This window comes from Lontra canadensis, unplaced genomic scaffold (assembly GCF_010015895.1).
Source record: "Lontra canadensis isolate GAN:19392208 unplaced genomic scaffold, GSC_riverotter_1.0 scaffold39, whole genome shotgun sequence".
Taxonomy (NCBI): domain Eukaryota; kingdom Metazoa; phylum Chordata; class Mammalia; order Carnivora; family Mustelidae; genus Lontra; species Lontra canadensis.
Window position 1 is genome coordinate 7510186 of NW_022631033.1, and position 25962 is coordinate 7536147.

The 25962-nt window shown below is 36.1% G+C and overlaps 1 protein-coding gene across 3 annotated transcripts in view; it reads left to right on the plus strand.

Annotated features, from left to right (window-relative positions):
- WDR17 (WD repeat domain 17) overlaps positions 1–25962 on the plus strand; it is a 106659-nt gene that overhangs the window by 46246 nt on the left and 34451 nt on the right. For all 3 annotated transcript variants that reach the window (XM_032869834.1, XM_032869837.1, XM_032869836.1), the window contains 8 exons: positions 3531–3761; positions 9220–9471; positions 10325–10447; positions 12494–12678; positions 14690–14858; positions 17818–17909; positions 20125–20207; positions 21880–21966. In XM_032869834.1, coding sequence (XP_032725725.1) covers positions 3531–3761; positions 9220–9471; positions 10325–10447; positions 12494–12678; positions 14690–14858; positions 17818–17909; positions 20125–20207; positions 21880–21966 — 1222 coding nt within the window. The remainder of the gene's footprint in view (positions 1–3530; positions 3762–9219; positions 9472–10324; positions 10448–12493; positions 12679–14689; positions 14859–17817; positions 17910–20124; positions 20208–21879; positions 21967–25962) is intronic.

Consider the following 25962-nt stretch of genomic DNA (forward strand, 5'->3'; position numbering starts at 1 on the left):
ATTGAAAATTATGACATTCTTCCTAGCTAGCATCTTACCCCATGATAATGATGAAGTTATCATTTTTCTCTGTTAGATGTCATAATAATTCAATCACTTTTTAAACACCAAGGGTGTCTCAGTTATTAATTATGGTTTTGAGAGCTACTGCTGGACGTGTTTTCTATGTCCAGTTGTTTCTCTGACAATTACTGGTTATAGCTTTGAGACAGAAAACTGAGATTTGACCGTCTCACTAATTTTATTTTGTTCAGTTTCTTTATAATCTTCTTTTCAGTGTGTAGCAACAATATTGAGAGTTCGTAGGCAATTGTATGGAACTCTTGCTTCCAAGATAATAATAATAATGCCTTTTGGAACCTTTGGATATGTTCAGCATACTTAGTATATTTCTTTTTCCTTGTCTTTTCAAATTTAGGTCATTAGGAATGTTGAAAATACCAGTAAAATAAACCAATTTTGTTATATAACTTCCATTTAAAAAAAATATTTGCCAAACAAGGTTAATTTTTTCAGCTAGAAAAATGTGACTCTCGTTCCCAAGCTCATATAACCTGCTGCTTATTTTCATTTGCAACAACCCCTGAGCTTCAGTATTAGATAGTGTGCAGTTTGCTCCAATCTCAGAGCAAAATTTTTTCTAAGTCAACTCTATTCAGTGAGCTTCCATTAGTAAGTAACAGTTTTCCTTAAGGTTTTCAATACATCAATGAGAAAAAGCCAAAATACTTTTAGTACAAGGCTTTGTGATATATAAAAACAGCAATTAATAGCCTTAGTCAAGATTTTTCATGTTTTTTTGGTCAGTCCTGTTTCTCTACCAATCACAAATCCTACAGGTTTTTCCAGTATTGTTTTTATTGGGCAAGAGTGCATTTTCTCAATACTTTATATTCAACTTTATGTGAAAATAATTTTAATCTTTATGTGAAAAATACTCCTTGAATGCTACATGATGTCATCGTTCTTACAAGGTTGTCACACAAAATCTATACTTGATTATAACTGCAGAATAACATTTTCTAAATGTTATGCATAGGTACAGCTTAGACAGTATACTATTGTATTATCACCTTGTGTACCCACTGATTTGTCATAAAATGCTATGTGCATCACCTCTTTTCATGATGAAAGAGTTTTTTTATTCATTAGCTTTGTGCACCATAGCTTTTTTGCCACTGAGCATATAATTAAATAAGTCTTTTCATTAGCTGAATCATTGAACATTATATAAAAAGCTAATGATGTACTGTACCTTGGCTAATTGAATTTATATTTAAAAAGATAGCTAAATCCTAAAATAAAAAGCTTTTCATTTGCATTTGTAGAATTATTAATCATTGTGGTAACAGTTTTGATAACTTTTACATATTTTTCCTTTCCTTATGTATTTTCTTTTGTTTTGAAATTTTCTTTACAATAAGTTCCTCATGCTATTTCTAAATATCTTAATTTAAAAATTGAAAGCTTTATTTGCAAAAAATTTATGAATATTTGGGTTATTTCATTGTAAGTAATTCCCTTTGAAATGTCTTAGACTCTACCTTTTTTTCAGAATCTGGCTTAAGCAAAGTAGAAATTTGCATTTAGTCAAACTTTTTAAAAAAATCAATATTAGAATTTGAAACTGCCTCTGTATTTTTTATTTCATCATTCTGTTTCCCACAGTAATAAAAACTTTACTTAAAACACGTATTAGTTTGTTTAAATGTAAAATGTTAAAATTATCATGAGGTTGAAAAATATCACACTTGATAATATCCTTTGAATTAAAAAAAAACAAAACCGAAACACTGTTACCGATGGATAATAGTACTACCTAACTGTCTTAGGATATTTTGGGAAGAATTAAATGAGTTAATGTTTTACAGAGTTCTTAGAAGTACTTACAAATAATGAGCCATTATCGAAGTCTTTTCTGTTTTACCTATATGACATTGTTTCTAGTTCCTTCTCTTCCTTGCTGTCTCTCTGGAAACACGCATTCAGAGAGCCCACGTTCCAGAGGCTTTCTTCAAGTGTTCGATGGTGGTTTCACCCATTCAGAGTGTCTCATCCCTTATTGGGAAATTCGACTTCTGTTAATGTAGTCTAAAACCACATCAGCTTTTGACTGGCCTTATTCACGGACTTATCCATTCCTTCTATAAATATTTATGGAGTTACCATTTTATGTCAGACCCTGAACTAGGGGTTAGGCTTCTGGTTTCTGCCTCTTGGAACATTAAGGACACAAATTGAATTTACTGTCAACGAACAAATTAAAACTGTGTCTTTTTTTATATCATTTCCTCTTCCTGGGAAATACTACTTATCCCATACATTAAACTCTACTGCTTCCTCAAAGTATAATCCAAATCCAGCTTCTTTCCAGGACAGTTGCCCAACAGTTCAGACTTTTGTATATGTCACAATCATTTGGAAAACCTTGTTGTTGTTTTTTAAAATATTTATTTATTTGACAGAGAGCATGCGCACAAGCAAAGGGAGCAGAAGAGGGAGAAGCAGGCTCCCCGCTGAGTAGGGAGCCCGATGCAGGACTCAATCCCAGGACCCCGGGATCATTACCTGAGCCAAAGGCAGAGGCTTAACCGACTGGGCCACCCAGGCGCCCCTGGAAAACCTTGTTACAAATAGATTCCTGGGCCCTAATTCCATATGATCTGATGTGCTTATTCAGTTTGCTGAGTCTGATGCATTTTTAAAGTGTCTGTGTTGGGAGGTTCATAATCTCTGTCTTGAGTTAGAAATTTACCATAATACTTATTTTATATATGATTTATTTGATCTCAGTAATAGAGAGGGGGATACAATTAACTTTTGTATTTCTTTTATAGTTTAAAAGGGTCTTTTACATGCATTATTATATTTCTCTTCTTAATATTCATGTGGAATAGGTATACAGCTATTTTTAGTTATCTGCATTTTATAGATGAGAAGACAGATTTAAGAGGTAAAGTTACTTGTTGAGTTCATCTAAGCAGTACTAAGATTTGAATCTAAACCCTGATAAGACATAGATTGTAGCATTAATTTTATTACTAAATCCCTATAGTTGCATTTAACTTTTCATTTATGTAATCCTTATCTTCCCAAGATATTATATTTGTATCTTATATTTAAGATCCTTTAAAACAGGAATTTTATCCCATATTAACTTGTATACCTAGAATGACTACAGCAAGTCTACACAAAAACTCAGTAAGAATTCATTGCTTTAATATGTAGTTTCTGAAAGAAAAAACTCCATAAATGTCTATATATATGAAGCATATTATGATATGAGTAGTTTCAAACCCAACGGGGTACTTTTCCTTTCATTATGGAAACACCCTGCCTGTGTTGCCTGTAGTTGTTAGGATCACTTTATAATTCTGACTCCCAACTAAGAAGGTGGTAATATTTTTTTTTAATAACAAGCCTAGTCTTGTATTTTAAGTTGTTCTAGAAGTATACAGTAGGAATACTATTTAATGGTACACTCTTCTTCCTCATGTCTCTATGACGTGTCTGTATTTCATTTCTCCTAGGGACACCTGCCTCTCTCAGCTGGTGCTGGAACGCAGGTGATGCCGTGGCCTTTGTTTCCCACAGAGGCCCACTGTTCATTTGGACCATCTCAGGCCCAGAGAGTGGAGTGACTGTGCACAAGGAAGCTCACAGCTTCTTGTCTGATGTCTGTGTATTCAGATGGCATACCCAGAAAAAGGGAAAGATTGTATTTGGTCATATTGATGGAAGCCTATCAATTTTTCAACCAGGTAAGAATTTAATTTAGTCAAGTTTCTTTTTCTTACCTTATGTAATTTCTTGTTTACGTAGCATACAGCCAAGGTTCAGAGTATTTTTTTTTTAAGGTTCACAGTATTTTAATTTTAAAATAATAGTTCTACAAATAATATCCAGCACTAAGAATTCACTTTTTTTTTTTTTAAAGATTTTTTAAATTTATTTGACAGACAGAGATCACAAGTAGGCAGAGAGGCAGGCAGAGAGAGAGGGGAAGCAGGCTCCCTGCCAAGAAGAGAGCCTGATGCAGGGCTCTATCCCAGGATCCTGGGGTCATGACCTGAGCCGAAGGCAGAGGCTTTAACCCACTGAGCCACCCAGGTGCCCCCCAAGAAGTCACTTTTATTGCAATATATTTAACTCAACTGTGTAGATTGTACTTCGAGTTAACCCAAATACAGTCATTTGCCGCATTATTTTACTTTTTTAAGTCAATTGTTTATTTCTATACGTTTACTAAGAAAATGGCCCGAATGAGTAAGGACATTCAACAGAATATGATGGCTTACTAATACAACTCAAAAATATTTTCCCACCTGCTTCTAAAATACCAATGTGATGCCCATAGCGTAGGTCCTTAGCAAAGACTTTGAACTTGAGGTAGAAAGGAACAATAAATCTTTCGATCCCCCCATCAGCTAATTAATTAATCTAACTGAATGAAGGGGTCTGAGAAGCTAATTTATGTTTATTTTTTCCAATTTAAACAATGATAAAGTGTGTAATGGGAAAATCTGAAAATTACCTGGATAGCTCTCCACTCAAAAGTAGTGTGGTTACCCTCTGAGAAACATGTTTTTTGCCATCTGGCATCGCTGTTGATGTAGGAGACTCCTGACTCGCCAGATAGATGGATAAAAGTGCTTTTTAGGATTAAGATTGCTACTTTTAAAAAATGTGTTACATCTAATTTATCTGAAACTAAGAGAAGAAAAAAGAAATTGAAGTTGAAAAGAAGAAATCCTGAAAATTTGAATAAATATTTCCTAAAGAAATCTTCCTACTGTTAAAAAATGATATATAAAACATTGCTATTTTGGGGCCATTTTATCTCAAACACATTTCAAACGGGATCTGCTGTTTTACCTCTTAAAGCAAGATGACAGTAAATTCGCATGTCTTCACCACCTCCCTCTGCTCTTTGCGCATATCCTCGTGTTCCTTCTGGGCATACTAATGTAACTTGGGGAGGCTTTTATCTGTTTTCATTTGGGGGGGACAGGTCTGTGCTTGCTTTTTGCTACATTTGGATTTGTTGTCTCAGACACCTCCACCCTATCTGTTCTGTCCTCTGCGTTGGGAGAAAATTCTGTTTGAGAGCTGGTCATTAGGCTCAAGGTTCAGTGACCTCATTCACAGACTTTCTCCGTTTGGATCTGGTGCACGCCACTTCTTTTCCCTCCTGGGCTCTTGATCTCCCGAGGTCTTCTTCAGTCCCAGGGAGGTAATTTAGGGACAGTCAGGATGGCCGTGTGCTGTGTTGTTCCTCCTCGTGATTGCATTCTGGGGGTGTAACCAGATCTCAGTAGGAACTCCCCACCACTCCCCCAGCGAGCCTGCACCCAGAGACTTCGTGAGGATGGCAGTACTTTGTTTTTGAGGAACCTGGTGCTGTTGAGCTCTAGAGAGGATAATGAGGAGTGTGCACGCACTTTGGCCCAAATTTCATTCTAGATATTATTCGCATTTTATAACTTGTCATTTTGACCATCTCTTTTTCACTGACTTAAGGCTTTCTTTTCTTGCTTTGTTATTATTAATATATCATTATTAGGTACTTTTTTTAATTAGGTATTTTTGAAGGTGTTAAGTCCTAAGACATTGAGACATTGTATTATATCTCTAAGATATAAAACATTGAGACACTGTATGCTTATTCTGCATTGAAAGGAGAGGGAGGCATAAAGACCTCCTTTGCACTTTGCGTCTCCCTTTTGTGGGTTTAAGTCAGGGTGGAATGTATATTTCAACATCTGACCTGTGACTTCCAGAAGAGACCATCATTTTGCCATAACTCATCTTCCAGTTATTAAACGAAGTAATTTTGCATCTGTACCCATATCTCCCATATCATCAAGTGTTATTTTTCTGGATCCACCCATGGATTCATTTGCTAGGGCTTACCCTAACAGAGTCCCACACTCTGGGTGGCTTAGATCAACAAATGCATTGTCTTGCAGTTGTAGAGCCTGGAGATAGGAGGTCAAGGTGTCAGCAAGGCAAGGCCCTATAGAGACACCAGGGAAGGCTTCATTCCAGGGCTCTGTCTTAGCTTCTGGTCATTCCTTAGCTCGTAGCAGCCCGGCATCAGGCTTCACATGGCGTTCTCCCTGTGTGCATGCAGTGCTCTGTCCAAATTTCTCCTCTTTATAAGGACACAGTCATGTTGGATAATGGTTCACCCCAATGACTCATCTCAATTTATCATCTGCAAATACCCTGTTTCCAAATAAAGTCAAATTCACAGATCCTTGGAGGTTGGGACCTCAACATCTTTTGGAGGGACACAAATTCAACCCATAACAACCCCATACAGAATTGTTGACCTCATTTATTCCATAGATGTTTAGCAGTGGATATGTACAAAACATTAGGGAAGGTATAATCTTGCTGTGTATTTTCCTTTTGTGTGTACATGAGCTAATGGGTCATGAAGGAAATACTACTTTTTATTCTGATGCTCAATTCTGTATTGCGGCTTGAAGCTTTGAGACTATTAGTATTATACCGATAATTGTTACACTTTTTACTTTTCCTAAGGAGTGGTCACCTTTACCTTCTTAAGGACTTATTGGCATAACAGATTGTTCTATCTCTAATAACAAGGAAGAATTAATGTCCTCCAGCTTCTTGCAGGAGACTAAGACCTCAAGCTCTCTGCTGTCGGGTCTTTATCTCTTTTGGAAGGAAAAGGAAATATTCATGGAGCTAGCTTTTATGCCTTCTCCCTTTCAGTCTGAAAACCACTTTATTCTGTATTTATGTATTGGATTTTCATGTAAAACTTCACAGTAAACAGAGGATTCTAGAGCCAAAATCATTAGAAAACTGGTCTAGCTATTTTAAATTATAGTTTTGGACAAGGCTAAGTCATCATAATTTTTTTTATCTTCATAATAGAAATGTTTTCATTGAATTGACTTTGGTGTTATTCCAAGGATGTGCATTAATCTAATTTGCATGGTTTTATTTTAGAAATGTTGATGACATATTCCCTGTGTAATACTGTATTCCCTTTCTGAAAACACACAAGTTTTCTGGTCTCAGTTCTGGGAAAAGTTGTGCTTCTCCTGAACACTTTTTTTTTTTTTTTGGTCTTTTATTTTATTATCCTATGGATGCCATGAGTTATGTAACCTTTCAAGACTTTTTCCTCTGCTTTGGCCACCGGTTTCAAAATAAAAATTTGAACAGCTCTGTGGATTATACACTACTTCATTATCTCATTTTTAAACCCCAATTTTCCCTTGTCCTGGTTTTTGTTTTTGTAAGATTTTATTTATTTGACAGAGAGCACAAGCAAGGGGAGAGGGAGAAGCAGGCTTCCCACTGAGCAGGAGCCCGACATGGGGTTTGATCCCAGGACTGTGGGATCATGACCTGAGCCGAAGGCAGACCTTAACTGACTGAGCCACCAAGACACTCATAGATTTTGTTTTTTATACTGAAATTATGTACCTTACCTTCTCATTGACTTACTCTTCTCAAATGCTTCATCCTTATCTGACAACACAAGTTGTCTGATATTTGTATAATAAAATAGAACATAAATAAAAATAAACAAAGTATGTAAAATAATGAAAGTATTATCAGCTGTTTTAATGGTTGGCTGTAAAATTTTATAGACTTAGTTTTCTATTTTTTATAATAAAAATGTTGGTACTAGACAGAAGACAAAACAGTGACGGTAATTTATAATCATTTTTACTAAGCACGGGCTTTCAAGCAACATGATTTAGATACCATAGCATTTGCATTGCAGATTTTCCCACGTTTGTGTTACTGTTGTTTTGATTTTTTTCACATTCTGGAATATTTTTGATAAACCATTCATATTAACTGAAAACTACTTTAGAAACAGCTTTAGTATAGCTTAGGTTAATCAGTTTTCTATCTCGCTCTGACTTGTAATGATTATATTAATATTCATTACTGTTTGTCAGACCAAATAGCAATTTAGCAGATGCTGATTTGGGGAAATAAGTAACAAACTTTTCTTGATGATGATTGCAAAAATTTGTTAAAGCCAAATAAAGGAAATATCACATGTAGCTTCTATGGTCTTATATGCAAAAATTCTAAATAAAATGTGAGCTTAACATCATAAAGAGTAATGTATTCTGACAAATTTAATCCCAACACAGAAGCTGTAAGGTTTTCAGTTCATTTTACAAATAGCTTATATAGCCAAGGAAATTGACGTTTTTTCTGCTTTTATTCTCTGACATGTTGAAAAACAGTATGTAATGGTGATACTGCAGAAGGAGCTGTGGTATCCGTCAGTTGGGTTTTGTTTAGTAAACACATCTGGCTGCATTTATATTACTCAGCGGGAGCTGGTTCTGCGAAGACCAAAGAAGACCATCGTCTCTGAACACCATTGCTTCGCGCCTTTCCTCTGGGAATGGGCGGCCGGCTCTCGGGAGCCCCGCGTGCTATACCAGCAGAGGCCTTTTTCTCCCCGTTGCCAGTGGTGTCTAAATTTGGAAGGAACAAGAGGATTGTTGGATAATCCTTTGCTTCATTTAACTGTGTGTGTTTTACGTCCCTGTTTTTCTGGCTGCCTCGTTCGTACTGGTTGCCAGGAGTGAGCGGTGCCTACGACAGATGCGGCGATGCATGAGGAAGGGGTGACTGTCAGTACTGATACGCTGCTTCTAACAGGTCCCACTGTTCTTAGCCCCCGAAGTGACGGACTCTCTCTTTTACAAAACTCCATGAACTAAGTATTGTTATATTCTTCATTATACAAATAAAACTCTGAGCCCACAGAGTCCGTGTCTTGTCCAAGAGCACAGAGCTGGCCGGTGGTGGCACAAGGCTGTGCACCAGGGCAGCCGGGCGGCAAAGTCTGTGGTTCTAAACACAGCAGGGGTCCCTTTTGGTAGGTCCTTCCTGTCCCCACAAGAACTGTAGTTGATGACAGGATCATGGGTATTGTTTATCTCTTCTTTTTCTTTTGGCATTTCAGTAACAAATAGAAGAAACTTTCAGGGCACCAGAGGTGGCCAGAGCAGGGCAGTTGGGTCTGACTTTCCTCTTGTTCCCTGCACTCCCCTGTGTCTGTTAGGACCTCTACACACAAAGGCCAGATCCCTGTTCCCAGTACTCTCGGAGACCAGGGCTGTTAAAGAGGAAATTAATATGATCTTAGTTGTTGGTTTTCTTTTGAGCATTTTGTTTAAAATCTTTTTCTTTATATTTTAATAGGTAATAAAAGTCAGAAACATGTTCTGAGACCTGAATCTCTTGAAGGGACAGACGAAGAGGACCCCGTGACAGCTGTGGAATGGGACCCACTGTCTACTGATTATCTCCTTGTGGCTAATTTGCATTTTGGAATTCGCCTGCTAGATTCGGAATCACTTTATTGCATATCAACATTTAATTTTCCCAGTGCAGCAGCTTCTGTGCAGTGCTTGGCCTGGGTTCCCAGTGCTCCTGGGATGTTTGTAACTGGGGGTAAGTTTACCCTGTTCCCCAAAGTTTTAAATATATGTATATTCTCTAACTGAATCAGGGAAATTATATTCTTTTTTTGGTTAATTTTGTATAAAATGTATTAATATCCTAATGTTATTATTTATTATAGTAAGTGCTTACTTTACTTTTATTTACACTGTATGTCATTAACATAAAGACAAATAAATATGAAATGAAGGCTCCGTTGTCCAGGTTTCTGGTTATAAAGTGGAATGTATTCTTTGTGTGCGACATGTGCCATGTGTTTGCGCTTACATTTATCATTGTGTTGTAGGAGTAATAGTCACTGAGTCTGATGGTGACTCTGTTTAATGACTGGAGGAACTGCCAGAAAGTCTCCCAGAGTAGCTTCTATGTAATAGGTGGGATTTTCGGGAAGCGAGGGAGCTTCCTAATTGGTCTTTGGTATATCAGGCAATCTTGGTTACAGGTGAGCAAGGGAGCAGTTTAAATACATTTCAAAAGACAAAATATTATTTACTGTTAGAAGTGGAGAGTTTTTTGTAGCTGGCTTTCCTAGAGCAGGTGTGTCAGTGGGGTGCTTTTTTGTGATCAGACTCTGATGACCTTTGTAGGGGAAGCTGCCAAAACAGGCAGTCTTTCACTTTAGGGAAGGATCTGGAACAGAAAAAAGCAAAATAAGCCAAACATTAAAAGGACGAATAGCATTTCACCTGTTTCTTTGGGTTATTGTACATTATTGTTTGAAGAATGTCAGTAAGTGGTGCTACAAATCTTGCAAGTTTAAGTTTTTGTTACTACTTTTATGTCTGGGCATTTTATGTTTCAAATAAAACTAGTTAACATAATGCTTTTTTCTTGATCTGGCTAGATTCTCAAGTGGGTGTTTTGCGCATTTGGAATGTTTCAAGAACAACACCTATTGATAATTTTAAATTAAAGAGAACAGGGTTTCACTGCTTGCATGTGCTTAATTCTCCTCCACGAAAAAAATGTAAGTAAAAATATCATCAAAATTTAGTATTTTAAGATGTCGGATTTATTGCTATCAAATAAAATGATCATTATAATGATATTAACATATCACATGAACATAATAAAAAAATAAATGTACACTGTATGTTAACCTACTGGAAATTAGATAAAAATGTGGAAAGAAAAAAGAAAATAAACATACCAAATACTATATGTTACTGAAAACAAGATTTTTAAAATTAGCCTTTGACAGTATGTGTACTAAAGGAATCATCAAGGCCACACGATATCTAATATTACTAATTTGAAAATATTTAGAGCCAGGTTACATTTTTAAAATGCTAATAAATGGAGATATTACGATAATATCTTATCCTGTAAGATAAGATAAGCCTCTCCTTTTCTACCCTACACTGGGGTAGGGCCAGAGAAGTAATATGCTGGACGCTAGCATACTGTTAATATATCCTGTATTTTTTTAAGTTATTAGTTTCTTTGTATAGTTGTTATCATGGGATGACTGAAATATGACAGATTCTCTTCTTTCATATTTTCTTTCTTATTATAAGAGTAGCCCCGACCCATTAGAGGAAAAACCGAAAATATAAAGAAGCACATACCGATCTTGTCATTATTAAGCAAGTCCTTTCATGCTACCTGTTATTAGACATCTTGGTTTTTTCCTCCCAATTTTTTAAAGTAACAGAAAGTGTGGAATAAGAAAAACGATGTGAAAATGAAAAATTTTAGATGTAGACTTACCAAATCCTTTAAAAAAATAAATTGCAGGGGCGCCTGGGTGGCTCAGTGGGTTAAGCCTCTGCCTTTGGCTCGGGTCATGGTCTCAGGGTCCTGGGATCAAGCCCTGCCTCGGGCTCTTTGCTCAGCAGGAAGCCTGCTTCCCCCTTTTTCTCTGCCTGCCTCTCTGCCTGCTTGTGATCTCTCTCTCTCTGTCAAATAAATAAATAAAATCTTTTAGAAAAATAATAATAAATAAATAAATAAATAAATTACAGATACATAGGTACATAAAAGGTATCAACACAACCCGTAAAGTCAACAAATTAAAATATTAGAAGAACCGGCCATGGAACATACTATTTTTAATGAAGCTGTCAGCAATATTTTATTGAACCAAATGCCTCTTTTGTTATTAGTAGTTTATGCTAGTTTGGACCTACTGTCATTCTCAGATTCTGAGAAATGAGTATTATCCAAATGAGTGCAACAAAGAAGACTTTATTATATTTGGACCAAAAAGAGAATTTACTGGGAAATATTTATCTATATTCCACTATGTAATTAATATAGATTAGCCTGATCATTTCCAGCAGTATCATTATTTTGAATTATGTTTGCAAGAGAATATTCATGTTCTAAGGAAAAACTTCTTGAAAGAAGACAAAAAATGAGATAAAGAACGTACAGAGAGACATTTATATAATTTAAAATTGAGACATGGAAGTGAATGAACAGTGAAAATAAACCCGAGGAAGAAGAGGGGAAAATTGAGATGCAAATGTATGTCAGACAGTTGTGATTCTTAATTTGGGTGCTAAATTACAGTGAATTATAAAGAACTTCAAAAAGAATTATTTTCACTGGATTGGAAATTAGTGGAAGAGAGTTATTAGCTTTAAAATAAAAACATTCTCATGGATGTTTGTGTGTGTAGAGGGGAAGTAAGTCATTAGTCAGCATTTTGAAAAAAGATTCTAATTAAAAAATAATGATGCTGCCGTTTCATTTATGGGGTGATAAGAAATCAAATAGTCACAACATGTTGTGGTTCCTCACTCACTAATTTCCATCCATTTTGCTGCACCTGCATTTTTATACATCTCTTCAAAATAACATCCACTTTTATGTACCCATATGTATAATTTTTGGCAGTGCTGCAGAAGCACTTCTGTGGCAGAAAATGGTTCTTGCCTCATGGTTTGCTGACATAAATTCTGGATAAAAGAAAGCAGGGGCATTTTTATAAACTAGACCCTGTGATTTCATTCCAATTTCTGGGAAGCTGTTGGTGTAAATATTTACTTATCTATATTTTCTTTTTTAGTTTTAGCCCAGTCTCCAACTAAAAATCATTATATGTCCTCGACAAGTGAAGCAGTTCCACAACCGACTTTGACACAGAATCAGGCATTTTCTCTTCCTCCCGGGCATGCAGTGTGCTGTTTCTTGGATGGTGGAGTTGGACTTTATGACTTGGGAGCCAAGAAATGGGATTTCCTTAGGGACTTGGTATGTTTGTGCTCATTCCTACTTTAATACACCACAATTATTTTGTGTTAGCTCTTGATGTTTACTTTTACTTACATGCTATGACTGTTTTAAGTTATTTTCATAAAGAGTTGTATGTTAGGACTTTATCTTGGTTGGCTGAAACATTTTAGAATTGTGTGTAGAATGAGAGATGACAAAACTAGGACAATTCTTAAAATTTTAAGTGTTAAACTTCTTTCAATCTTGATGTTTATTTAGCTTATTTTTTTTATTTAGCTTATTGTGATTATTCTGCATGGTTGGTAGTGTTCCCATTCTTGTGTATGCCCCATTGATCCTTCATATAATATTGGAAAATTGCATTGCAGTACTATATTTTGGAAGCAAAACGAGAAATAAGTATTCTTTCAGGAGGAAGGACAAGTCCTTCTGTACCAGTTACTCCAACCTTTATTGTTCATATCTGTTAAATGAACAAGGTTGGGTTCAGTGTTTTCTGAGATTTTCTAAGACTTCTAAGATTTTTGCTGTTATCAAATCAATACAATGATTCTAGTATTCTGTGAACATTTGTTCTTGTGATCTTTAAGCCTCCATATAAAATAAGAGTACAGCCTCTCTGAGGACTCGCAGTTTTGACTGGTTTTGCTCTGTGTATGCTTAAACCCCCTCAATAGTGCCCAGCACATAGCAAGACTTTATTCAGTTTTGTTGAATGAATGAATTTGTGAACGAATGAAGGCATGTAATAATGTATATTGTGTTATAATTGCGATTTGTCAAGAATCCGCTTCTTTAAATCTCCCTATTTGATAGTGCATAAAAATGCCTTCTTATTTTCTACAGGTCTGCACTAGACTCATCTAGACATTTAAAAAACTTTTATATGTTGGTTGTTTTTCTGGGGAAAAACTTAGAAAAGGAATCTAGAGCTATAATCACCCTTGTAAAGAAATTGAGGGAAAGAAAGTAATATTGTATCACTTTAGGACAAATTTAATTTTGTCCTCAAGTGAAAAAACTGAAATATGGCCAAAAAAATCTTATAACAGTGTGTAGCTTAGTTATTTTTATTCCTTTTGCAGATATCCTCTAGATTATTCCCTTTCCATGTCAACTTTTTATGTAAAGTTGTTTCCAGTGTGGTCAACTCTTCCTGTACTTCAAATTACCATTTACTTTCCCAAAAATGTATGAAAAGGAATGGAGAAAAATATAAGAATACATTTAAATCTATAAAAACTTGTATTAGCAAAGGAAAAATCATGCAATCTAAGTTCAATAGCATTTCTGTTGACTGTGTATCTTCATGTTAAAATATTTTATTTAGAAAACTGTATTATTTGATAGTTCTCATTAAAAACTAAAATGCTCCTTGATTATAAATTATTTCAGTGGCTTGTTTTCACTTTAATAATGCCTGCCAGCCAGAGAACATAATGATTTTTTTCCCTAATAATTTTCAAAGAATAAGGTTGTTAGAAAATTTTGAACAAGACTAATTAAAAATCAAGATTATGCTGGATTCTTTTTATTTCTGCCAAAATCATGAAGTGCTTTTGGAGTATGTCATTGGTATAAAAAAGAGAAGGTTTGCATTTAAGGAACTGTAGTTTTAATTTCATCTTAGTCTTTTATCACACTTCCAGAATGACATAATAACTATCACTAGTTCATTGTTTTATAAATTTCTAGGACGGTATCATGTATATGATAATCAGAAAAGATATGTTTTTCATTCTTTTGTTTTTTTAACACCTTTGTATTTAGTTGCTGATTGGAGGCATTGTGGTTGAATAAAATCTAGGTCTGTACAAAAGAGTAAAATAACAGCATAGAGAACATTCAATCACAACAATGATTCTAATTTTGTACTTACATATATATATATATATATATACATATATATATATATATTGTGTAAATATTTGAAAACTATAGTACATATGTCAACTTGATTATACATTGTTGTTTGTTAATAACACAAATCTTCCTCAGTAGTTGTGACTTCTCTATGCCACGTTCCTAGGGACATGTGGAAACGATCTTTGACTGCAAATTCAAACCTGATGATCCCAATCTTCTAGCAACAGCTTCTTTTGATGGCACTATAAAAGTCTGGGACATAAACACATTAACAGCTGTGTACACCTCCCCGGGGAATGAAGGGGTTATTTACTCCCTATCATGGGCCCCAGGTAAGAAGTGTTGTATTAAAATCAAGAATGCAGTTAAATGACTCTCCTAACTTTTGTTTTCATTTGAATTATATCCTTCTCTCAATGCCACCTTGCTTCAAATAATTGTAGGGACAAATTAGTACCAATATATATGTTGGTTCAGTTTTTGTGGGGGTTTTGAATAAACTGCCCCATGCAGGCACTTTGATTTCTGGACCTTTCTATATGACATAATCATATACAAAAGCCACAGTCAATAAGGATGATCTTGACCATCTAATTTTAGCTGCATTTGTATAGCTATGACTTTCAAGGTGTAACAGATTTTATGTGACAAAAGTTTTCCTTGAAATTTTCATATGAATCAAATACATGAAATTTAAAAAAAAATATATATATATTTTTCCCTGATAACATCTGTTTTTATTTATTTATTTATTTATTTAAAGATTTTATTTATTATTATTATTTTTTTTGTCAGAGAGAGAGAGAGAGCGTGAGAGTGAGCACAGGCAGATAGAGTGGCAGGCAGAGGCAGAGCGAGAAGCAGGCTCCCTGCCGAGCAAGGAGCCCGATGCAGGACTCGATCCCAGGACTCTGGGATCATGACCTGAGCCGAAGGCAGCCGCTTAACCAACTGAGCCACCCAGGCGTCCCTATTTATTTTTTTTAAGATTTTATTTATTTATTTGACAGACAGAAATCACAAGTAGGCAGAGAGGCAGGCAGAGAGAAAGGGGGAAGCAGACTCCCTGCTGAGCAGAAAGCCCGATGATGCCGGGGTTTGATCCCAGGACCCTGAGATCATGACCTGAGCCAAAAGGCAGAGGCTTTAACCCACTGAGCCACCCAGGCGCCCCTAACATCTGTTTTTAAATATGAATGATTCTGTATAATCACAGATCAATGTTGACAATGTAATTTGATATAAATCCCACCATCGTAACATTGAAGAACTTCTGTGCCAGAATAGGGTCTTTTGTTTGATCTCAGAAAAATGCTACCTTTATACCTTCCCATACATAAAGGAGAGAAAAGATGTCCTTGAAACATGACATTTTTTCTCCAAAACATTATTTCCCTAACTCATTTTGCACACCCAAATGAATTTTTCACTTTATAAGGTATATAGAATGCTTTTCTTACTTGTCCTAGTGGTAACATATTTAAACCCACCTATAACCAGGATATAGCTTATTTTTTAGATTATCTCCTCGTGCACAGCGATTTTTAGTCTTAAATTTATGGGCTGTCAAGGGTTTTAGATGTCTTTAGGGATGCCGGGAATCTCTTGGATTTTATGCATGAAAGTTTTAGCCTATATGTGTGCATGCCTGTATCTGTCAAAGATTATCATAGGAATCAGATTTTCAGAAAGGTCCACGATACAAAAAAGGCTAAGAAGCTAGTGCTGTTTTATTTATTCCTTATTGCCCCAGTGAGCAGAAGATCCAGAAGAAGGTTTTACTTCCAACTCTTACTCTGACAGTAGTTGTTTCTGTAAGCAGAATATACTTAGTGCCATCATGGATACAAGGCCAATTGAAAAAAAAAAGTTACTTCACTAAGAAGTGAGGCACAAAAAGAGCTAATTAGGTCTCTTCTTCGTGTTCATCCCCATTTGACGTTTTGTGCTTACCAACATTTATTTAAGAGGGTCTGAGAGGCTGAATAACTTCCCCAGCTTACATTCCTCACGAATGATGGCGGAAGCGAGGTCTACATAGGTGGACTTGGGCCTGGGCTCCCGCTCAGTGCCATATGTATGCTTCTGTGCGGGGGCGGGGGGGGGGGCGGCTGGCGGCACAGAGACATGGCGCCATGGCAGCTCCTGGCTGAACAGTTCCTCCTCCACAGTATTACCTCAGCCTCACACCTAAAACTGAAATAGAAATCGCAACTGTCAAAACCATTGTTCTGATTCAGAACCCAGAACCCGATCTTACCTAAAGCATTAGTTCACTCTCTGGAAAGCAGGACTGTTGGAAAGTGAAAATTCTTTAATTTTTTGAAATGTGATTACTGACGAAGCACTACTTTTAGCTAAGTATGGTTAAAATTTAAAAGATTTACGAAGGCCGATAGGCTTGGAAGTCTAGTAGGGTTTAGAGGATTGTGTAACTTGTTGTCCTTTTAGAGTAGCAACCACAGGAGAAGAAAAAAAAGTACAAATTAATATGGAAACTTCTCCTCAATAATTTGAGAACCCAAAAAAGGAGAGCAGAATGAAAATACTAGAAAAATGGTAAGGACTTATTTTTTTTAAGGTTTTTAATCATTTATTCCAAAGTATTTCCTCCATGTCTTACTTGTAGGTAGCACAGGACAACTGTTCCTTTGTTTTAATGCAGAAAGCCTCTTTGACTGCCTTGCAAAAAACACTCATGTATCAGAACATCTGCTAACTTAGCAGCAGTTTGATGTGCACGAATCTTTTTGTTTCTTAAAAACAAAGAGCATTGTTTAGGTTTTTGATTTAAAGAACCTGGATTTTTTCATGTGTTCTGCTTACAGAAATGCTTTCCTAACCAAAAAGAAAAAAAAAAAAACAACTCATTAGATGCAGTGTAAAGAAAAATGTAAATACTGACTGGATAAGTGATAGTATTGAAGAATCATTGATAATTTTTGTGTTCGTGATTGTGATAGTTTGGTCATGTTAATGAAAGAGTCTTTTAGACATTTGTACTGAAGTATTTATTGGTGAAATGATAGACTGTCAGAGATTTGCTCCAAAGAAACCCAAGAGAGACTATAGACAAAATGAGAGTTGACCATATTTTGGTAATTGTTGAAGTTGTATGATAATACATTCATTATACTATTTTCTCTTTCCATACATTTGATAATTTTCATCATTTAAAAACTTAGAAAAACTGCATTGTAAATTGCAAGTCCTTTTCAAAAATTAACATTTTGGAAAGAATTACATGTGTGGCAGACATTTCATATAATGTCTAACAAATTGTTTCCTAAGGTGACTTAAATTGTATTGCTGGAGCAACTTCCCGAAATGGTGCCTTTATTTGGGATGTTAGAAAGGGCAAAATGGTGCAACGATTTAATGAGGTAAGGTGTATTTATTGGTAGCCAAATAGTACAATGTCTTATACTGCCTCATGTTTTGTAAATGCTTTTCTCTCTTAGTTTAATAATCACCAGGTGACATTATGTTCTGTCACTTGGAAAAAAAAAGTAAGAGAACATACACATGTTGAAATGAATTCTGAAACATATAGATGGGTCTAAGATAAAAGAATTCACCTACAGTTGCATTAGACATTCAAAGGAATTCTGATTTATTCTCCACAAAATTATCTGGACAAATATTCAATAGTTGTAAGAAGAGTAAACTCGAAACAAGTTCAAATTACAGTCTAAATTCTGTTACAATTCCCTTTTCACGTAGGGAGAACCGTTTAATATCATGAACCTGATTCCTCACCTGTAAGATGGGAAAGTTGGATTTAAACAGTTTCGTGGACTTCCTTCCACCTCCCAAATTCTGTTCCTCCAGGACAAGTGCTAAGACCATCTCCCTTCCTGCTGGTAGTGGCAAACATTGTACTTGACTTCTGCCTGGAGTTTAATTGTCATCCTGTGTTTTACTGAGTCCCACTAATACTTGGAAACTGCATGTGATCTCACTGTAATATGTTAGATATGAATCAAGGGAAATAAGAAAGGATCGGTCTTTTGAAATTTCACTCATTTCAAATGATTACTGTTGGAGTTTATTGAAGATATAATCTATTTGAAAATGACTTTAAAGCTATTTATACAAAAAACTGATCTTCCTCTGAGGATCAAGCAGCTTTAATCTTCCAGAGGACACTAAAGTAATGTGGAAAATGCAGAGTATTAGGGAAACTTTACCAACCACCAGTAAGCAATTTTGCCCCCAAAAGAGGAAGCTTTGACAAAGGCCCATATAGTTCCCAGCCTCCCTTTCTCTACAGCACAGTGCTTTCAGTTCAGTAGTGCCCCCGACCTGCCCTCCGCCCTCCGGTCAAGAACAGCACTGATCCCATAATAGTCATGTAAAAAGAAAAGAAATAAATCTGAGAAAGAAACTTTTGACCTAAATTCAAAGATATTATCCTTGGGGGTCATTCTGTTGAACTCTTCTTACGGCATCTTGGCCTCTTGTGACCTCAGATGTCTGCCCATCAGCACTGTGATGGCCCCAGCCTGACTCCAGCAACCAGCATCCTAGCATGGGGGTTGAGGGTGACCCTCACTTCCTTTCATGTCTTCCCAGCATTCCAGAGCATAGTCGTGACTGATAGAAAAAGTGCTTAAATCTGGGATTAAATCTAGGATCCTAAATCTAGGATAATAAATATGGGGCGGTGCTGGCTGTATTAACTGAGTTACACACGTCTCACAGAAGGAAATGCCGGGCCTTAGAAGCCCTAAGTTGCACTTTTCCTGGGATAAACGAAGCTGACAGAAGGCCTGTACTCCTTCAGTTCCACGAATATAGAGATTGCCTCCATTTTACGCCCATCTTTGTACAGCTACCCCCTTGATCTGCAAAGAGGGAGAAAGCTAGAGACCACTTCAGTAACGTTGCCTTAAAACTCAAGACTTTAGTCTCTCCTTAGCAGCAGCCACAACTGAACTGCTTTATAAAGTTAAAGAAAAGTTGGAAACGGATCGATGGCAACATTTATTCTCCCATGCCCTGCTGATGAATGACATTCCCATATGTAGTATATTCCTTGTGGTTTTACAAATCCTCATCATACTGGTTGTGACTGTATCCCTTCTCCTCCCCCAATCCAAGAAAGCAGAGGAACAGGTCAATATAGAGTGGTTTGTGACAGGAAGAACCTTAAATCTTCTTTGTTTTTATAAAACAGAAACCTTTGAGATTTAGAACAACAACCAGTAATAACAGTTGCGGTATTTCTCCCATTGTGGTTGTGGTAGCACCGGCTTAGGAAGCGGAGAGATCCCTGCCTTTGTCTCCATGCAGGCACTTCTAGAAAAGGCATCAAGCATGGCTTTATTCTGTAGATCTCCGCTCTCTGCCAGCGTCTGCAAAACCGAAACAGAGCCACTTAATCTATATCTTAGCAGAGGGGGTTGGTTTTTTAAGTGTGATAGCTTCCTACATTTTTAAAGTATATGTTCCGCTTCTGCTGTTGACAGTAATACCTCTGTTAGCATCATCTAGAGTAAGTTCCTAACAGAAGAGCAATACTAGAAGAAGTAAATAAATAAGAGAAAAAAAGGGGTGAATTATTTTTTATTGATAGGTATTTTGCATTTTTTGAAGCATGGAAAAAATGGAATATTCTGTGTTGCCTGGAGTCATAAAGATTCCAAAAGAATAGCTACCTGCAGTGGGGATGGCTTCTGGTAAGTACCTGATATGAAGTTATACTGCTTATTAAAGATGCATGTGATAGTACCAGTTGTGTCCTGTTAGCACATACATCCGGGTTGTGAGGTGAGGTGTGGTGAGGTTTCAAATAAATAAACCAGTCATTTCTTTCTAAATGAAAATACTTCCTGAGTGGTAACTAAAATACTGTGAATGCCTCAAAGAGACTTTAAGAACTTTTCACTAAGAGTCTTATTAATCCTCATCACGTTTTTGAGGGAGTGGTATTTCAGTTTCATGGGTGATTCAGGAGATAACAAGCAGTCTAGACACTTGTTCGCCTTTTGTAGATTCCATTATTTATAAAAGGATGAAAAGCCTTTGCAAGATGGAATAAGGCATGTGGGAAATGCCTAACGTCTCTGACCCTCTGTTTCAGAAACCAGTGCTTTCTTAATTCTGCTAAATCCCAGGACAAAGTAGGTTTCCAAGGAATATATATGTAAGGGAAGAATCGCCTTTGAGCTGAACAAATGTTTTTATCCAGATGTTGCTATTGTGTGGCTGTAGGTTTTGTCATTGTCGACAGGTGGTAGAGTCGCGCGTGGCAGCAGGCAATGTAGGAGAGATGGTCTCCTGTTGGGTTTGGCAGGCCACAGCCCAATTTTCTTGTCCTCTCTTTAATTTCAGTGAAAAAGACAGTTGTTATGGAAACCAAAGATCTTCACCAGGAAGGGGAAATTTTCCAAAAATAGGCATATTAGTGATTTTTTTGCCTTGAAAAGAACTATTTGCTAATCGATAAATACCAAAATACAATAGATGTGCTTCGGAGTTTTTTGATAAGGTGATCCACAGTTAGCTTTACCATGGGCTTTCAGGACATCACTGGTTTGATAAATAACCATAGGCAATGACTAAACATTTGCAACCACTTCCTAGTAGCCTCAGAAGTTTTCATTGGCCTAATGATTTGGAGGATCTTTTCTTAAGACTTTTAAAACTCTGTGATACATTAATTTTTACATAGTTCCTGCTGCTGCTGCTGCTGCTTCTTTTTCTTCTTTTTTTTTAATCAATTGCGCTTTGTTATGGCAATGATATAGTTGGGTTTTAGAGCCTCTTTAACTTTTGCAGCTAAAATGTATTCTTTTGGGGAGAAGAGATCCTCCAAATTTCTAGTTATGTCACTCAGAACATGCCACAACAATGTTACAGCTGCATGTCTTGGACTTGGTAAAATAGTACATGCAACTTGCGTTATAAATGAGCTCTTTGAAATATAAATTTTGAACTGCTAAATTTTGAAGCTGAAAATTGAAAGCATATGTTAGTTATATCATTGTTTCAAAATATATGTGTTAAACTATGTTTTTTCTCAACTAAAAATATTCTATAAGAAATTCTATAAAAATATTTCGATAAGAAATAGAATATAAAAATATTCTATAAGAAATATTCTAAATCAAAATTTATCACCTTCAAATTGATTTAAATAGATTGCCATAATTAATACTGTCTGATATAAATATACTCACTCATAATTGGTGATATCATTTACTCAGTATTTTTAAATGTTCCCTGTGCTTTGAAGATAAGGTCTCTATCCTAAAAAACTTACTTTTGAATTATAAAATACTGGCTTTGTTTTTGTAAATAATGTATTTGGAATTTTTTTTTCTATTAATCTATTATACTTAATTTCAGTATTATTCGAACAATTGATGGTAAAGTGCTACACAGATACAAACATCCAGCTGCGGTGTTTGGTTGTGATTGGAGCCAGAACAACAAGTAAGAATTTCTTTTTTTCCCAAGATAAATAATAACTTCTGAGATTTTAAATAAACCTGAAATTTAATGTTATTCCCACAGGTAATACTCGTCACTCTCTTTAGGGTAATGATCTCATTGTCTGGCCTTGTAATTGATTGTTTATGTTAGCTGGTGTTTAGGAAGAAGCATAGGACTAACTAATAAAAAATGGAAATTTAGTCTGAATCTGTATGTGGCTTCTACCGTGGAAGTGTATGTGACCCTTTCCCTAAACCCTTTCAGGAGTCTTGCCAGTGGTGTTATTCCACCACAACTTTCCACTGCCCTCCCCTCTGCAATGCCCTGAAACTGGATGATTTCCTGAAATGTAGAACTTATGTGCATAGTTTTGAAGGGTCATCCTTCCTTACAAGCCTAGTATTTACCATGTAAAAATCAAGTCAGATTTAAAAATTAATCCAAGTCAAATCCCCACTAAAACTGATCCTTCAAGTGACTGCACTTCCAAGAATCTTGCATTTCAAACCTCTTTATTCTGTATAAAGTGTATTTAAAGATTCAAACTTCCTTTAGATATTGTGAAAATAATGTGAAATTATGTTTTTCCATATTGCAAGTGGAAAATATACATATTATAATATTAAAACCTTGTTATACTTGTGTTTTGGGTTAAATCACATAAAAAATGATGGATCTGTGTATTTCTTTCAGTAAATATAGAAGAGTTTATAAACCTTATAAACCTATAAAACCTGTCAGAGGTTTTATGCAATGTGAGCTCATGCCCAGCTCCTCCCCCAGGATTCCCCATCTAAGTGGCCTGATAATGTTCACAACAAAGCTGCGGAAGCCAAAATCCTTGGCCTCTTCTCTTATGCCTTGTCATCTGTCCATTTCCATTTCCAGTCGGCCGTCAAGTCCTATGATACCATCCATGTAAATACTCTTTTTCTAACCACTCCTTTCCCCTCCCCAACCCAATACTACTTGTTTGCTTTTGGACTTCCTCAAAAGCCTTCTAAATCAATTCCAGAGTTCACATCCTTTGTCACCAGTTCCTTGTCTCCCTGTCCCACCTTCTTGATGTCGAAGTCAAAGTATTTAACAACCGGTCTCTGTGCACCATTGCATTGCTTACACTGATTGTAGGGTAAAATGCAAAATCTTAGGGGCCCGACAGGGGACTCCTTGTATAATCTGGTTCCTGTGTGTTTTAATCATGCCATTGCAAGCCTGGCTCCCCATTGTTCTTTGCATTCAGCCACACTGGCTTTCAATTTCTTGAACTAGTCAGCTCATTTTCATACCAAAACTTTCTCTCATGCTGTCTCCCTATATCTAGGAATCTCTTCCCCACCCCATGCACACATCCCTTCTATATTGTATTTAGGTAACATCCACCTATATTCCAGCCCTCAGCATCAAACCACTTCTACAGAAGTGTTTCTGGACCCCCATGTTAGGTAAATTTCTTCTGTGATATCCTGGGAGCACTTAATAAAAGTAATTATAACAAATAAAATTAATAAAGATTAGAGCAGAAATAAATCACAGAGGGGTGCCTACTTGGCTAGTTAGTGGAGCACACAACTCTTGATCTCAGGGTTGTGAGTTCCAGCCCCATGTTGGGTATAGAGATTAATTAAAAATAAAATCTAGGAAGGAAGGAAGGAAGAAAATAGAAACTAAAACAAAAAACCACATTAAAAAAAAAACAAGCAATAGAACAGATCAATGAAATCAGGAACTGGTTCTTTGAAAAGATCAACAAAATTGCTAAACCTCTAGCAAGACTCATTGTAAAAAACAAACAACAAAACCAAATAAACAAAATAACTAATGGAAGAGGAGAAATAACAGCCAATACCACAGAAATACAAGTATAACAGAATATCATGAAAATCTTTATGTCAACAAATTGGGCAACTTAGAAGAAATGGATAAATTCCAAGAAACATATGATCTACCAAAACTAAAGCAGGAAAAAATAGAAAATTTGAACAGACCAATCACCAGCAATGAAATTGAATCAGTAATCAAAAAGCACCCAAGAAACAAAAGTTCGGGACCAGACAGCTTCACAGGCAAGTTCTACTATTTAAAAAAGAGCTAATATCTTTTGTTCCGAAACTATTCCAAAAAATACAAGGGGAAGGAAAACATCCAAAATCATTCTGTGAAGCCAGTATCACCCTGATACCCAAACCAGATAAAGCAACCAGGCGAGAAAAAAAAAAAAAGAGAGAGAGAGAGAACTACACACCAGTATCTCTCATGAATATAGATGCAAAAGTCCTTAACAAAATATTAGCAATCTGAATCTAACAGTATATTTTAAAAAATCATATACCGCCATCAAGTGGGATTTATTTCTAGGATGCAAATGTGGTCCAATATTTGCAAGACAATCAGCGTGATACATCACATCAATAAGAAGGATAAAAACCCTATGATCATTTCAATCGATGCAGAAAAACCTTTGACAAAGTACAATATCCATTCATGATAACCCTCTGCAAAGTGGGCCTACAGGGAACATATCTCAACATAATAAAGTCCTCATCTGAAAACCCCACAGTCACTATCATACTCAGAAAGCATAGAGCTTTCCTCCCAAGGTCAGGAATAAGACAAGAATGTCCACTCTCACCACTCTTAGTTACCATATTACTCGAAGTCCTAGCTACAGCAGTCAGACAACATAATGAAATAAAAGGCATCCATATTGGCAAGGAAGAAGTAAAACTTTCACTATATGCAGATGGTTTAGGAAACCCTAAAGACTCCAGCAAAAAACCACTAGAATGATAATAATGCATTCAGTAAAGTTGCAGAATATAAAATCAATGTACAGAAATCTGTTGCATTTCTATACACTAATAATGAAGCATCAGAAAGTGAAATTAAGAAAACAATCCTGGTTATAATTGCACCAAAACCAATTAAAACATCTAGGAATAAACTTAACCAAAGAGTGAAAGGCCTGTACTCCGAAAATGATAAAACAATGATGAAAGAAACTGAACACAAAGAGGAAAGACATTCCATGCTCAATGGGTTGGAAGAGCAAATATTAAAATGAATAGATAATGAAGATGTGGTGTATATATGTAGAAATACACAATGGAATACTATTCAGCTGTGAGAAAGAATGGAATCTTGCCCTTTGCAACAACATGGATGAAGCTAAACAGTATAATGCTAAGCAAACTAAGAGAAAGATAAAAACCATATGATTTTACTCATATGTGGAATATGAGAAAGAAAACAAATGAGCAAAGGAAAACAAAAAGAGAAAGAGGCAAACCAAGAAACAGACTCCTAACTGTAGAAAACAATCCAATGGTTTCCAGAAAGGAAGTGGGTGAAGAGATGGGGGAAATATGGGATGCATATTGAGGAGCACACTTACCATGATGAAAAAAAAAATCAACTATGAATTACTTGACACAGAACTGTTAGCCAAATGAGTAATACATATATACATATAATTTTAAAAACCATAATTACTTCTTTCAAAGAACCAGCTCCTACTTTCACTGATTTGATACACATTTCATGGCACTCACCATAGCACATACCCTCCCCAATGTCCACCACCCAGCCACCCTATCCCTACCCTCCCACCCCCCAGCAACCCTCAGTTTGTTTCGTGAAATTAAGGGTCTCTTACTGTTTGTCTCCCTCCCGATCCCATCTTGTTTCATTTTTTTCCCTCCCTAGCCCCCAGGACCCCCCACCCTGCCTCTCAAATTCCTTATATCAGAGAGATCATATGATAAACATCTTCCTCTGATTGACTTATTTCACTTAGGATAATACCCTCTAGTTCCATCCAAAAGAAATTTCATTTCTTTTGAGGGCTACATAGTATTCCAGTGTATATATATACTATATCTTCTTTATCCATTCATGTGTTGATGGACGTCAAGGATCCTTCCATTGTTTGGTTATTGTGGACATTGCTGCTATAAACTTTAGGGGGCATGTTCCCCTTCGGATCACTACATTAGT